Raw genomic sequence first — 14844 nt, 5'->3', positions numbered from 1 at the left:
CATCCCATTCTGTAGTACCTGGGTTTGATTCCCCTTCCCAGCTCCTGACTTTGGTTTCCTACTAATGCAAACCCTGGGAAATATCAGTGATGGCCCAAGGAATTGGATCCCTGAACCCACTTCGGAGACCTGGATGACATTCCAGACTCCCAACTTTGGCTTCTGTCCCCCACTGATATGGATGTTTGGGGAATGAACCAGTAGATGAAAGATCTCTCTTTGTGTTTGTCTCTCTGTTTCTCTCTCTGCTTCTCAAAGAAATAAATTTTAAAAATAAAATAAAAGCCAGGGATGGGTATTTGGCATAGCAGTTAAGCTACCATTTAGGATGTCTGCATGCTATATCGAGGTGCCTGGGTTCAACTTCTGGCTCTCTTTCTGATTCCGGATACCGTGCATCCTGGGAGGCAGCATGTAATGGCTCAAGTGCCTGAGTCCTTGCCACTTAATATGGGAGCTCCGGGCTGAGTTTGTGGCTCCTGGTTTCAGCACAGCTCTGGCTGTTGCACAGGCATTTGGAGAGTGAGCCAATGAACAGAAGATCTCTGTCTGTCTGTGTCTCTCTGCCTTTCAAATAAACAAATGAAGATTATTAAAACCCAAAGAAGGGACCGGCGCCGTGGCTCACTAGGTTAATCTTCCACCTGCGGTGCCGGCATCCCATATAGGTGCTGGGTTCTAGTCCCGGTTGCCTCTCTTCCAGTCCAGCTCTCTGCTGTGGCCCGGGAAGGCAGTGGAGGATGGCCCAGGTGCTTGGGCACCTGCAGCCGCATGGGAGACCAGGAAGAAGCACCTGGCTCCTGGCTTTGGATTGGCATAGCTCCGGCCGTGGCGGCCAATTGGGGGGTAAACCAACGGAAGGAAGACCTTTCTCTCTCTCTCTCTCACTGTCTAACTCTATCTGTCAAAAAAAAAGTTTAAATAAAAAAAAACCCAAAGAAGTTAAAACTAGCAAGAAAAAAGTAGACAATGGATAACAAAGAGTGTGTTTAAGTGTGTGTGTTCATATACATGTATATTCATACCTATACTAATATAAACATACACACAATTAAGAAAAAACTTAGGGAAAGGAAAGAATAATAAAGAATTATATGGTGCTGAAGACAGGATTTTTAGAAAGTACCAGTAAAGAATTTAGCACAAAGAATTGCAAATCTCATTTGGCAGATATGTCTGTCTACTTAATTCTTGCTCTCTGTTATAGAACCTGATTTTATTCACGGTGGCGATCTGTGCATCAAAGACCACCTCCTTTGTAATGAGTATACCATTACAAAGGAGGACCAATGCTGGCCAATGAGATAAGCAGAAGATTTGGGATGAGACTTCCATTAAGGCTCCCTAAAATGGGTTCCTTAAAAACAATTCTGATATAAAGAGTGTGACTTCTGCCCATTGCTTTCCTGCTACCTGAATGCAGGCGAGATGACCAGACCACCATGAGCCACCTTGGACTGTGAGGGGACTTGGAGAAATGCCAGTGTGGCAGCTGGCAGGGCAGACCACGAAGCACCAGAGCAGCCCCAGGCTCCTGTCCACTCTATGTAAGAGAAAAAACCTCTCCTGTGTTCAACCTCTGTTAATTCAGGTTTTCTGTAAAGCTCAACTTAATCCTAACTGACCTACCTAATGGCCCCTAAAACTGTCCCTGGGCAAGGGAGAAAACCCCATGAAGGAGGCAGTTCCCCAGGCAGTTGTTTAGGGTTAGCTGTTCCCTAAAATTCCCTTCTCTGAGACATTCCCCACCCACGGGTCCTGATTTGACCCATGTGGCTCTTCCTTCCAAACATAATTCCTCTGCACAGCTGAGTAGACTGGGAGTAGGGAGGAGTGGCTGCCTGACCAGATCGGACCTATTGAAATGTAGAATCAAACTGTGAACAACTAAGTCCCCAGTGGCACTTGACACAGGTCGTGGTGCAGTATGGGAACACGTGCTCTTGATGGGCCACATAGGAACTGACGAGTCTTCAGGAAGAGAAGCATCGAGGAGACAGGTAGAGAGGAAAGGGGAGCTGCTCAACGGACAGAGGGTGAGCCAGCTGTGCCGACTCCAGTTGGCTGGGCTGGCCAAGTGATCCCTGACTGACAGGCGAGGAGTTCAAGCTCCCAGCTCAGCAGTTCTTCCGCAGAACTTGGCTGCTTTTGCTGCCTGTGTCTCTGAAACAACCCCTCCCCCTCTTCTGACTTTAGGTGGATGCTTTCTCCAGTGACTGGCATGGCTTTGAGTGGAATGAGACATTTTTGGTTGTAACTTGTTGAGAGTCAAGTTTCATGATATTAAAATTTTACATCCAGGGCCGGCGCCGTGGCTCAATAGGCTAATCCTCCACCTTGCGGCGCCGGCACACCGGGTTCTAGTCCCGGTCGGGGCGCCGGATTCTGTCCCGGTTGCCCCTCTTCCAGGCCAGCTCTCTGCTATGGCCAGGGAGTGCAGTGGAGGATGGCCCAGGTGCTTGGGCCCTGCACCCCATGGGAGACCAGGAAAAGCACCTGGCTCCTGGCTCCTGCCATCGGATCAGCGCGGTGCGCCGGCTGCAGCGGCGGCCATTGGAGGGTGAACCAACGGCAAAGGAAGACCTTTCTCTCTCTGTCTCTCTCTCACTGTCCACTCTGCCTGTCAAAAAAAAAAAAAAAAAATTTTACATCCAGAATTTTGCTGTGTGTAGTGAGAGGACTGTAGAACCAAATGGTGTGAGTGGCTTGCAGTGAACAGCTCCCAGTCGGCACTGGGCCACACACGATGCTGTAGGTCTTGAGTTGACATTTAAAGGCTGATGTAACTATAAGTGGAAATGTTATCATTTTGATGTGTGGATGGATGACACAGAACAGCGTAGTTGCATCATGCTCTGTATTTGCTTTGCTATGGATGGACAATAAACATTGCAAACATGGCTCTGACAGACGCTCTCTAGAGGGTTCTGACAACTGCCACAGCAGGCTCCTTGGTTGAGTCAGAAAACCGTGACTTCTTCTTCTATCCTACTATATGTCTATAAAACCTACTATGACTACTGCAGTGTATCCAGCAATAGCAAAAAATGGTCTCTGAATAGCTTCTTTCTAAAGATTACAAAAGCTGAAACTAAAGCAGAAGTGGGAAACAGAAGGGTGAAATTACAGACTCTAAAGATGTTAGTTGTGAGAAAGGGCTTTACCACAAGCATGTAGAAGTGTCTTACCTGGGGGCCTCTAATGCCAGGCGATTGTCTCTCTGGGTTGTTTGGTTGAACCATTGCTTGGAGGTAGAATGTTAGTAATAAGGATGATATCAGAGTACCTTAAACTGATGTACGGATGTGCTGTCTGCAAAGCCTTTAATGTATGTTTTCTCATTTGGTAATTCCTTTTTGAGCTCCATCATTTTTAGGAAGGTCTGATTCAAGAGAAGCTCACAGGCACTCTTGGTTATCCATTCTAAGGTTTACTTACAGTTTGGGCTTGGCCAGAACTGGAGGGGGTTCCTTGATGGGTGAAGATGGCTCCTGGAATTTTGCTGCCTGGCCATTAAACCTCCCCTGGAAAGAGTCAGGCCTCGTGAGGGGGGCGGTCGCCACTCCACTCTCAGAAGATGCCTCGCTTCCTTTGTCATCTTCAGGCAGGTTGAAGTGAACGCGGAGCCCGATCCTGGAACTGGATCTGGGCTCGTTGTGGTTCACCAGAACCCCTTCAAGTTTGGGTTTGGGGGGTTGTTCTGCAGAAGGAGGCTCTGGGTTGGGTGGGGATGGCTGTTGCTCAGTAACAGCCAGGTTGGTGGTGGAGTTGGCTGAGTGAAGAGACCCGTTGTTGCCCAGGTCTTCATTGCCTGCAAGAACAATCACAGGACCCGGGCTGTTAGCCTTACCCAACAAGACTGCAAAGGCACTATAGCACCCAGCTGGGGGCACGTATACAGATGGGAAAGTATTCAAGCTGGATGGGCGCACAAATGGGAAAATGCTTGTCAAACATAGATAATAATCTAGGCCATGAAGGAATAGTGAAGGGGCAAGAATAAAACTGAATTAAAAATTTAAGTAATCATTCAGAAATAATTTAAGAAATTTATATAAGACCAAGGAGATTTTTTTCTTAGAAAGTACAGTAGTTTCTTCTTTGTCCTCAGGGGATGTTGTCCAAGACTCCCCTGTGGAGGCCTGAAACTGTGGAGAGTACCAAAGGATTTTTCCTATATATCCTGAAGTGTTGCCACATAGTGCAGAGTTAATCTGGCCTTCCATGTCTCAAGCCGTGGTGCCTCCTTTGTGTCACTACTCTTGCAGTTCAGGGTTATTATTAAGTAAAATAAGGGTTTCTTGAACACAAGCACTGAGATATTGCAGTAGTCAATCTGATAACTGACTCAGCTACTCAGTAACCGATTGGTGGGTAGCATATACAGTGTGGATACACTGGACAAAGGAATGGTTCATGTCCTTGGCAGGGTGGAGTGTTACCTCATAAGATTTCATTATGCTGCTCAGAACAGACTGTAATTTAAAACCTAGGAATTCTTTATTTCTGAAATTTTCCACTTAGTATTTTTGGAGTGGCAGGTAACTAAAACTGCAGGAAGCAAGAACATGAGGCAAGGGCTGGTTATTGCATTCAGGTGACAGCAGGATAGCTGGGATGGGACGGGGTGGCTCTAAATGCAATAAGAAATTGAAAACTGGACATTGTTCAAGAGCAGTTTCCTCAATAATTCAAGTCTTCTTAGGAGAGCCAAGTTAGTTGTGTATGAAAAACAGTCGGGAAGGGTAACCCAGACTCTGTATATTCACACTCAAAGTCGTAGTCCAGACGGGTCTGGCACCTAAGGAGCCCTTACCTCTCACATCCAGCTGTGCAATGCTTGACACTGTGCCATACTTGTTGCTTGCAGTGCACGTGAAGCATCCGGAGTCTTCTGCAAACACCTCGGCAATGACCAACGTGCAAATCTCCTCTATGTGTCAGGAAAACAGAATGGTTACTGTCTTAACTATGAGAATAGACTTAAGCTTCAGCTCCTGACTCCAGCTTCCTGGTAATGCAGACCCTGGGAGGCAGCAGGTGATGGCTCACTAGTTGGGGTCCTGCCACCCACATGGGAGACCTGTGTTGAATTCCTGGCTCTGGGCTGTGGCCCTGGATATTCTGAGCATTTGGAGAATGAACCAGAGAATGGGAACTTTCTCTTCCTCTGTCTCTCAAATAAATAAATGGCTTCCAAAAAGTGAATTATGGAATTTATTATCAGATGATAATTCTACAAAAGTCAATATAGGAAGCTGACTGTCTTGTCTTAGAAAACAATCAGCCTGCCACCACTGCAGGTGGAGGTTTTATCAGCTATGCCACAGCGCCAGCCCCCATATTTGTGTTTTTAAATCTGTTTTACAAAGTCTATTCACTACTTTTAGAACTTCTGATAAAGATAAAAAAGGATAAATATTTTATGTACACGTTAAATGTAAAATATTAAATTTGGTTTACATGAATTTATTCAAGTACTTATACACTCAAGTGAGAGAGAGGAAGAGACCAAAAGAGAATGAATGACTTCAAATCTGATGATGATTTCACCTGCCATTCTATTTGCTGATTCTACAGACCCAAGTGAAACAGGAAAGGTGATGGGCGTATGCCTTTCTCTCAGCTTCTCATTTCCCACCAATACCTCTCTAAGGAGTTTAGTCTTGTTTTCAAATTACAAGATCCTTACATGTGGGGAGCAACTGAGACTAGACTAAATTACTGGAACTAGGACTAATTCTATGCATCTGATCTCCCACAATATGGCGCTGAGAGAGAGCAAACAACTTCTATGCAGCTGCTTCGCCAATTTGACTGATAAACTGCAGGAGCTGATCCTGCTCCTGATTGGAGGAGAGCAGGATGCTCAGCTTGTGGGCAGCAGAGCATGGATTGGTGGAAGAGGACTATAGAGGAGGAGAGAGACAGCATGCACCGGGGAATATCTGGGGAACATCTGAGCAACCCCTGAGAGAGCCGGCCGGCGGTGTGCCGCTCCTCTGCGGAAGCAGGGAAAGCGGAGGGGGTGCTGCCCCTCCGCGGAGGCGGGGGGGGGGGGGGGGTCGGCAGCTAAGCCGGGACAGCGTCATTCCTCCATGAGTGAGGGAATGAACGGGAAGGGCCGGGCAAAAAGAACAGCGCAGGGTCCGGTGTCGTTCCTCTGGGAATGGGGGAGTGACACTTACACTTAAGTCAATTGCTTTAATAGGTAATCAACTAAAGCAGCAGCAATTTGTATGATAAAAATAACTACTTGACATAATGTGTTAGCCCAATGTGACACCTGCTTTGAAAAAGCTCAAGGAGGTCTGTGCTGTGGTGTAGCAGGTAGAGCTACCACCGGCAGTGCCAGCATCTCATGTGGGCACTGGTTTGAGTACTGGCTACTCCACTTCTGATCCAGCTCTTGCTGTGGCCTGCATGAGCAGTGGAGGACAGCCACACTGGGAGACCTAGAGGAAGCTCCTGGCTCCTGGCTTCAGATCAGCTTCGGATCAGCTCAGCTCCGGCCTTTTAGGGGTGAACCAGCAGATGGAAGACCTCTCTCTCTGGCTCTACCTCTCTCTGTAACTTTTAAGTAAGTAAAATAAATCTTAAAAAAAAAAAAAAAAGAAAACAATCAGCCAAACAATTATTGACTGAACTGACTCATTAGCAGGCTAAACAAGTCAAAGGACATAGAACCAGTAACTCCACACAGACTGAGTGCTGACAAGGGGATTTTACAATACTATATTAAGTATATATTCTTAGATGATCTATTTTTTAAAGATTTATTTATTTGAAAAAGATATAAGGAGAGAGAGAGTGAGGGATCTTCCATCCCCTGGTTCACTCTGGAAGTGGTCACAACAACCAGGGCTGAGCCAGGCCAAAGCCAGGAGCCAGGAACTTCATCTGGGTCTCACACATAAGTGGCAGGGGCCCAAGCACTTGGGCCATCTTCTGATGCTTTTCCTAGGCCACTAGTAGGGAGCTGGACTGGAGGTGAAGCAGCCAGGACACAAACCAGCACCCATATGGGATGCTGGTGTTGCAGGAAGTGGCTGTACCTGCTGTGCCACAATGTCAGCCCCCAGATGATCTTCTATTTTTTTTTTTGACAGGCAGAGTGGACAGTGAGAGAGAGAGACAGAGAGAAAGGTCTTCCTTTGCCGTTGGTTCACCCTCCAATGGCCGCCGCTGCAGCCGGCGCACCGCGCTGATCCTGGCAGGAGCCAGGAGCCAGGTGCTTTTCCTGGTCTCCCATGGGGTGCAGGGCCCAAGCACCTGGGCCATCCTCCACTGCACTCCCTGGCCATAGCAGAGAGCTGGCCTGGAAGAGGGGCAACCGGGACAGAATCCAGCGCCCCAACCGGGACTAGAACCCGGTGTGCCGGCGCCGCAAGGTGGAGGATTAGCCTATTGAGCCACGGCGCCGGCGATGATCTTCTATTTTAATGTCATCAGTCTAGATGGCAAAAATATAATTAACAAGGCCAGCGCCGCGGCTCACTAGGCTAATCCTCCGCCTGCAGTGCCGGCACACCATGTTCTAGTCCCGGTTGCTCCTCTTCCAGTCCAGCTCTCTGCTGTGGCCTGGGAAGGCAGTGGAGGATGGCCCAGGTGCTGGGCCCTACACCCACATGGGAGACCAGGAGGAAGAACCTGGCTCTTGGCTTCAGATCGGTGCAGCGCGCCAGCCGTAGTGGCCATTTGTGGGGTGAAGCAATGGAAGGAAGACCTTTCTCTCTGTCTCTCTCTCTCACTAACTCTGCCTGTCAAAAACAAAACAAAACAAAACAACAAACAAACAAAACAAAAACAAAAACAAAACAAAACAAAAAACACTGAAGAATTCCATATGTAGTGTCTATACCAGTTAAACTTTCCCTTACACAAATCACTATCATGGATAAGTGATTTATTAAAAAAATAGAATTAACAATAAACTTAGAAAATCACACACAAAAAATAAGTAGTCAAATAAAAAGGATGAATGAAAGTTTCTAAATCAGGTTTCTCATTATTTCCATGGGAAACACTGCAATGAAGTAATAGTAAACAAAGTCTACAATTTTTTTTAAGATTTATTTTACTTATTTGAAAAGTAGAGTGATAGAGACAGAGAGAGAAAGAAATCAAGGAGCTGGCGCTGTGGCATAGTAGGTCAAGCCTCCGCCTGCGGTGCCAGCACCCCATATGGGTGCCGGTTCAAGTCCTGGCTGCTCCACTTCCTATCCAGCTCTCTGCTGATGGCCTGGGAAAGCAGTGGAGGATGACCCAAGTGCTTGGGCCCCTGTGCCCACGTGGAAGACCTGGGTTTGGATTGGCCCAGCTCTGGCTGTTGCAGCTATTTGGGGAGTAAACCAGCAGATAGAAGACCTCTCTTTCTTTCTCTCCCTCTTTCTGTCTGTAACTCTATCTCACAAATAAATAAATAATTAAAAAAAATAAAGAAAAAAGAAAAGAAATCTTTGATCCACTGGCTCAGAAGCAGAGAAGCTGGGGTTGGAGCTGGTGCTTCAAAATGGGACACGGGTGCTGCAAGTGGTGGCTTCACCGGGTGTGCCACATCACTGGCCACAATTTAAAACTGGACACCACATAAACATCTTGTTATTTCTAGTAGTTGATAGATTAACTTGAGATTGTGGGTAAAATAAGAATGATTAGTATGGATTATTCCAATACAGAGTATGAACCCTTGTGAATAACTACAGGGTGATTCTCAGATTGAACGACATGTCTGAAGACTAAAATTATTATAGCTAGAATTCCTTTTCTGTTAATAAAGAGGAGGCATAAGACAGAGCATGCCCTCCAGTTATCACTCAGTAGGTCTGGCATTAAAAGCAAAATTATTAAAATACACTTGTTTTAGGAGAAACTTGGCATCTCAGTGCTTCAAGACAATTGAATTGGGTGGGTGTTTGGCGCATTGGTTAAAAGGTTGGTTGGGATGCCTGCCCGTAGCAGAGTGCCCGGGTTCGAGTTCCAGCTCTACTTCCAATCCAGCTCCTGCTAACGCACACCCCAGGAGGCAGCAAGCACTTGGTTCTAATACGTGGATCCTTAGCACCTTCAAGGGAAACCAGATTGACTTCCTGGCTCTTGCACTTGTGCTAGTCCAGCCCTGGCTTTTGTGGGCTTTTGGGGAGTGAACCAGAGAATGGAAAATCTCTCTCTGTCTCTATCTTTCAAACAAAATGAAAATAAGGAGCAATTTTTTTAAGGTACTGAATTAATTAGACCACTTCTAGGACAACTGGCCAGGAGGCCATGGCTGGCATATTGAGGCCCTACTCTGTGACTCTTCACCCTCCTCCTATCGTATTGATAGAACTCTGGTGTCACCCAGGTTCCGTGCAGTGGTCATGTACTTCAAGGTGTGGTGGCCCCTCTCAGCCTCAGGTGGTGAATCATGATTAATCTAATACAGACATGCTAACTCCTTTCCTGCTGAGTGGTGGCAAGCGACACACAATGCTGATCAATGAGACATCAGGGACAATCTTCTGGGAAAGTTTTCTTTTGCTTTAGAAAGGAGACAGAAGATGGTGTTCTTCCCTGTTTTTGCCTCTGAGGGTTGTTATGTATAGGTGAAGCCCTAACTGTGGCAGCCATCTTGGGTTCATGAGTAGAACTAACTCAAGAGGAAACTCTGAAGCTGGCAGAATGAAAAGTGGTTTGGTTTCTGGTGATCTTTGAGCTGCTAAAATAACCAGTGCCAGGACTGCCACTTCTTAGGGAGTCTTCCTAAGTGAGAAAATAAAATTTCATATTGTTTAGGCTACTTTTAGCTAGATCTTCTTTATTTGATACCTAAAGAATCCCAAGTGAAGTAGAGACTGAGTTTGGTTTTGGTGCCTCTCTCACCTGTTTTCTTAACTCTAGACTTACGCTTCCTTCTCCCTGTTCCCCTTCCCAAATATTTAGACTCTTATCTTCCAGCAGCCTGCTCTCAGAAAAAGATCTGGTAACTCACTCACGCTACACTACACTGGCCTGATAAGGTGCCCCGTCTCCAAAGGGTATTCATGTTACACAGGTGAAATGAAGAACTCTATTGCTATGGAATTTTAGAACATGGAACTGAGAAGGAAAAACTTATTTGGGGCAGTGCTCCTTTTTGCCTAACTCTAAAATTATTTTTTGTGCATGACTGCCAAATGAAAAAGCCCACTCTGCATAGAGATGTCAAAGACCTGCAACATTTTCAAGGGAAAAAAAATTCTGCTCCACCATAAGCAGTGTCAAGAGAAAGACCAATTCTGGTCTTACTATTCATCCCGAAGCCCAATAGGGCTGTACAACCTGGATATTCCATGTCTACTTCTTGGATGTCTTTCTACCCAGCAGTCAGAAGAAAGAATTATATTAAAATTCCAAACCATCTTTTCCATGTAGTGTTATAAAAACAATCTAGCTTTATAGGGTGATAACAGAGAGGGCATTCAGATGTTAATGCCCTTGTTTGAATTGAGATTTTTTTCTTCACCTGCTGTTGCTTCTATCTGATGTTAGTATCCTTCCAACTAAAACTTTTTTGAATTTATACAAATTCCAGAATCAGATGTGTAAGTAAGTGTTGAGACACAGAGGCTGTCGAAGTGAAAATGATCTAGCTTCTTGGAAGTTGCTATGCCCAGTTTAGGAAGGGCCTGATGGGGACCAGGACAGAGGGACAATTCCCAAACATTCCACAGTGATCAAGAACTAGCTGCACTAGGCCGGCGCCGCAGCTCACTAGGCTAATCCTTCACCTAGTGGCGCCGGCACACCGGGTTCTAGTCCCGGTCGGGGCGCCGGATTCTGTCCCAGTTGCCCCTCTTCCAGGCCAGCTCTCTGCTGTGGCCAGGGAGTGCAGTGGAGGATGGCCCAAGTGCTTGGGCCCTGCACCCCATGGGAGACCAGGAGAAGCACCTGGCTCCTGCCATCGGATCAGCGTGGTGCGCCGGCCGCAGCGCGCTGGCCGCATCGGCCATTGGAGGGTGAACCAACGGCAAAAGGAAGACCTTTCTCTCTGTCTCTCTCACTGTCCACTCTGCCTGTCAAAAAATAAAAATAAGAAAAAATAAAAAATAAAAAAAAGAACTAGCTGCACTGATGTTGGGTTTTGAGTAATATGTTTCAAATTTATACCTGCTCCTGTCCTCTCCTACAATTATAGCTAGTGTTCATTGGGTCTTTTTTCTTAAAATGTTATTTTTAGATTTTTATTGACACCATCAACATTTCAATTTTTTAAAATGTACATCAAATCACACACTAGTAAACTGAAGTTGAAATGGTCTTTACCTGGCTCTGCCATGGACCGAGGTTCTAGAAGGAAAAAAAAAAAGATTCTGAGCATTTATTTTACCAAGAGGCTACACTTCCACCAGTAGCTTCCTATAGAATTTCATAGTTGCTTGCATATTTCAGGAGTGGTTTGAAAGGTTAATGTGCCCAGGTTGAGTACAATGATCATTATTAGTAGGGTGAGAATGGATACCACAGATGGCAGCAAGAGAGTGATTGACTAAATGATGTTACTGCAGCTTGGAACACAAGCAAGATAGAGTTTCTGAGTTAGCTGGGATTCAGAACATGAGTTGCTTTTATTGGTGCTTATGTGGCTTTACCTGAAAATAAAGTTTGTGAAGATTGAGAGCGCATTCTTCTCTTTGGGCTCTCATATCCTAATAGCATGTAGGCTATAGCTCCCGCTCTAAGGTTTCTAATGTCCAGAGCCTCAGGATGGGTGACGGTGTCTTCAAAAGCAGGGTCTTTATCTTAAAATTCTCTGGCATTCCTGAAAATGCCCATTGTGATACTAAATACAGGCGTTCTATTGATGTTTATTGAATAGCTGGCACTTGATACGTAGTTGTTGAACTTAGTTACAATCTTCTACACTGATAAAAACATTGGGTTTTCTTTTTCTCACGGTTAACTGGTATTCAGAATCTACTATGGCTGCTGCTACTCTGCTAACACCTGGAAGTTCTGATTCTTATAGCACACTGTTCCAAGTATTATTGCTTTGTAATAGGCAGAAACAAATGTACAAAAATGAAATAACTCATCACAAAAAGCGTTAGTATGTGAGATAGTGCATGTTCATTATTCTGATACAGCCTTTTCACAGTATATACATATTTCAGAACATCATGCTGTACATGATAAATTATAGCATTTTTATTCATCAAAAATAAAGTTACAAGCCATATATATCATTATAAAAATATGAAAAATACAGAAAATGCTAAAGGAAGCAAAACAAAGGACCCTGGGTGCCCAGAGTCCACCAACATTTTAAATTTCCTTGCCAAGTTTTTCTATAATAGATTGTTCTACATAGTTAATAAAAACACACAGTTTTTAAAAAACAAGTAAGTTGCAACATATTTTGTGACTAAAATGGGTCAGGGAGAAAGCCCTGCATGACAAGATAAAAGCAGAATGCACTAAGGAAAGAATTAGGCGCTTGGATACATAAATCATTCTTACAATAAAAAAGAACAAAAGCCCAGTATAAAATAGTTTTAAAAACCATACAAAGACCTGAGTAAATGTGAAAAAACAGTTCCATGCCACAACTGATTAGTAAAGTGCAGATCAAGTCATGTGTTCCCGTGTTTGACCTGTAGATCTAGTGAAGATTTTGCAAAGAGATTAACACCTACTGTTGGTGAAGATATGAGGCAAAAGGCATTCCTATGTGTTGCTGGCGGTAGTAGAATGCAGCTGGGCTGATGTGTTCTAGTTCAACTGGGACAGACCCACTTTATGCTGGGATCCCTGTGTAATTATTAATACCCCCTCTTTCACTCCTCCCAAGTCTCCATTTGGCTGATCAGTTGTGTGATCATCTTAAATTTAAAGCAACTTTTTGGAACAGCATTTTAGCAATATATGTTAAAAGCCCCCCAAAATGAATTTATGGTAGCAATTCTAGTACTAGAAACTTATTCCAAGGTAATAACTATAGATATTCACAAAGATTTGGTCTGTTAACATGCATTGAAGCATAGTCTATGATAGTAAAAATTTGTGAAAGATCTAAATATTCAACAATAGGAGGGTAAATAAATATGGAATTGATATTACTGACTTCTTTTTAAAAGTAAGAAAACTACTTGCTATCACAAAAAGTATTCATGAGATTTTGAGTAAAGAACCAATTTATAAAGAAGAGCAAGTGTCATTTTTATTATAAAAATACATGCAAAAATTCTTGGAGAATATACACCTGGAGATTAACAGGGTTTAAGTTTGGGGGAGTATGATTACAAAGGATTTCTATTTTAGTTTTCGACTACATTTTAATTCATTGTTAAAAAGTTCTAAGAATAAACACAGGTAATTGACATATAAAAATGAGTTATCAGAAAAGTAATTTTAAAGCATCAACTTACTTTTCTGTAAAATCCTAAAATCTGGAGAATCTTCTATCAAGGTTCCTTCTCGATACCACTCGACTTTAGGAGATGGGGCTCCCTTTACTCTGCATTCAAACACGACCAGCTGACCCTCAGAGGCTGACAAATTCTGTAGCATCTACAATGAGAAGACTAATGTTAAAACCAAAAAGAGTACATGCTTTTGGAATCTAGTTTCCGTACTGAGTTTTAGAAAAAGCTACCACCTCCCCTGTGTTTGGATTCTCTCCAGATCTTCTCCATCTCTACCAGCTTCAATGCTGTGGATGCGCAGTGGGCCTATTTTTGAAGATAGAACCATCTAAGTCCGTGTAAGCTTTCTCCTCACTATCTTCTGCCTTTCCTATTTGGTTGCAGTGCTAAGTAACTTTTTAAAATATTAAGTAAAACATTTTGAGTTACTAATTGTCAGTACCTCCTTTCTGTTTTTAAATGCCCAAGTAGAGTTTGTTTTCCAGGAGAAAATACTAATTTAAAAATCTGCAATATCTATTAGGTGCACTCATCATGGGAGTAAGTCATAATTCCACGAAAGAATGTGGCTGTTGGTGATGTGGATCAGCTCCGTGGCCCAAGTGAGTTTGTTTTCCTGGCTTCGCCTTGTTTACATTCTGTAATTATGGAAACTAATGTTTGTTTTTTTCTTATATGGTCTTTACGGTAGAGCTTTGCTGATTGGTTGAGGGATATAAACACTGGCAATGTTTATGGAATCATTATCACCTGTGGAGTCCTATGTCATTGTAAAACATGTAATTTTGGTTGGCGCCAAGGCTCACTAGGCTAATCCTCTGCCTGCGGCGCCACTACCCTGGGTTCTAGTGCCAGATGGGGTGCCGGATTCTGTCCTGGTTGCTCCTCTTCCAGTTTAGCTCTCTGCTGTGGCCCGGGAAGGCAGTGGAGGATGGCCCAAGTGCTTGGGCCCTGCACCTGCATGGGAGACCAGGAGGAAGCACCTGGCTCCTGGCTTTGGATCAGCGCAGCGCTGGCCATGGTGGCCATTTGGGGGGGTGAACCAATGGAAGGAAGACCTTTCTCTCTATCTCTCTTTCTCTGTCTAACTCTGCCTGTCAAAAAAAAAAAAAAAAAAAAAAAAAAAAAAAAAAGTAAAGCATGTAATTTTGTGAAGCAGTTATGAAGTGCTTTTCCACACTTCCACAACAAAAGATTCTCAAAGCCACTTTGAATTGTAAGATGTCACTGTGTTCTACACTGGACTCCACGGGAGAATGGCTGCACATGTTCATTTCCCAGCAGGTTTCTCATTCATCATGGTTTGCATGCTTAAACTCACACATCCCGTTGATTACGAAATGATCCTTTTGCAAGTGTGTGAACCTATTTTTGTTTTCCATTTTACCCAAAGACTTTAAACACAGAAAGGCTGTGAATAAACTTTCTTTATAAACTCTGTGTAAGTAACTAGTGCCACAAT

At 44.1% G+C, this 14844-nt stretch overlaps 1 protein-coding gene across 8 annotated transcripts in view; it reads right to left on the bottom strand.

The window, feature by feature from the left end:
- The window catches only part of MYPN (myopalladin), a 119331-nt gene that overhangs the window by 34541 nt on the left and 69946 nt on the right, over window positions 1-14844 (bottom strand). For all 8 annotated transcript variants that reach the window (XM_051823235.3, XM_051823234.3, XM_070057739.2 and 5 more), the window contains 4 exons: window positions 13386-13527; window positions 11284-11307; window positions 4817-4933; window positions 3439-3811 (listed from right to left, as the gene is read on the bottom strand). In XM_051823235.3, the coding sequence (XP_051679195.2) occupies window positions 3439-3811; window positions 4817-4933; window positions 11284-11307; window positions 13386-13527 (656 nt within the window). The remainder of the gene's footprint in view (window positions 1-3438; window positions 3812-4816; window positions 4934-11283; window positions 11308-13385; window positions 13528-14844) is intronic.

Source organism: Oryctolagus cuniculus, chromosome 15, assembly GCF_051225735.1.
Source record: "Oryctolagus cuniculus isolate XC-2025 breed Fujian yellow rabbit chromosome 15, ASM5122573v1, whole genome shotgun sequence".
NCBI lineage: Eukaryota > Metazoa > Chordata > Mammalia > Lagomorpha > Leporidae > Oryctolagus > Oryctolagus cuniculus.
This window is presented reverse-complemented; position numbering and strand designations above follow the sequence as displayed.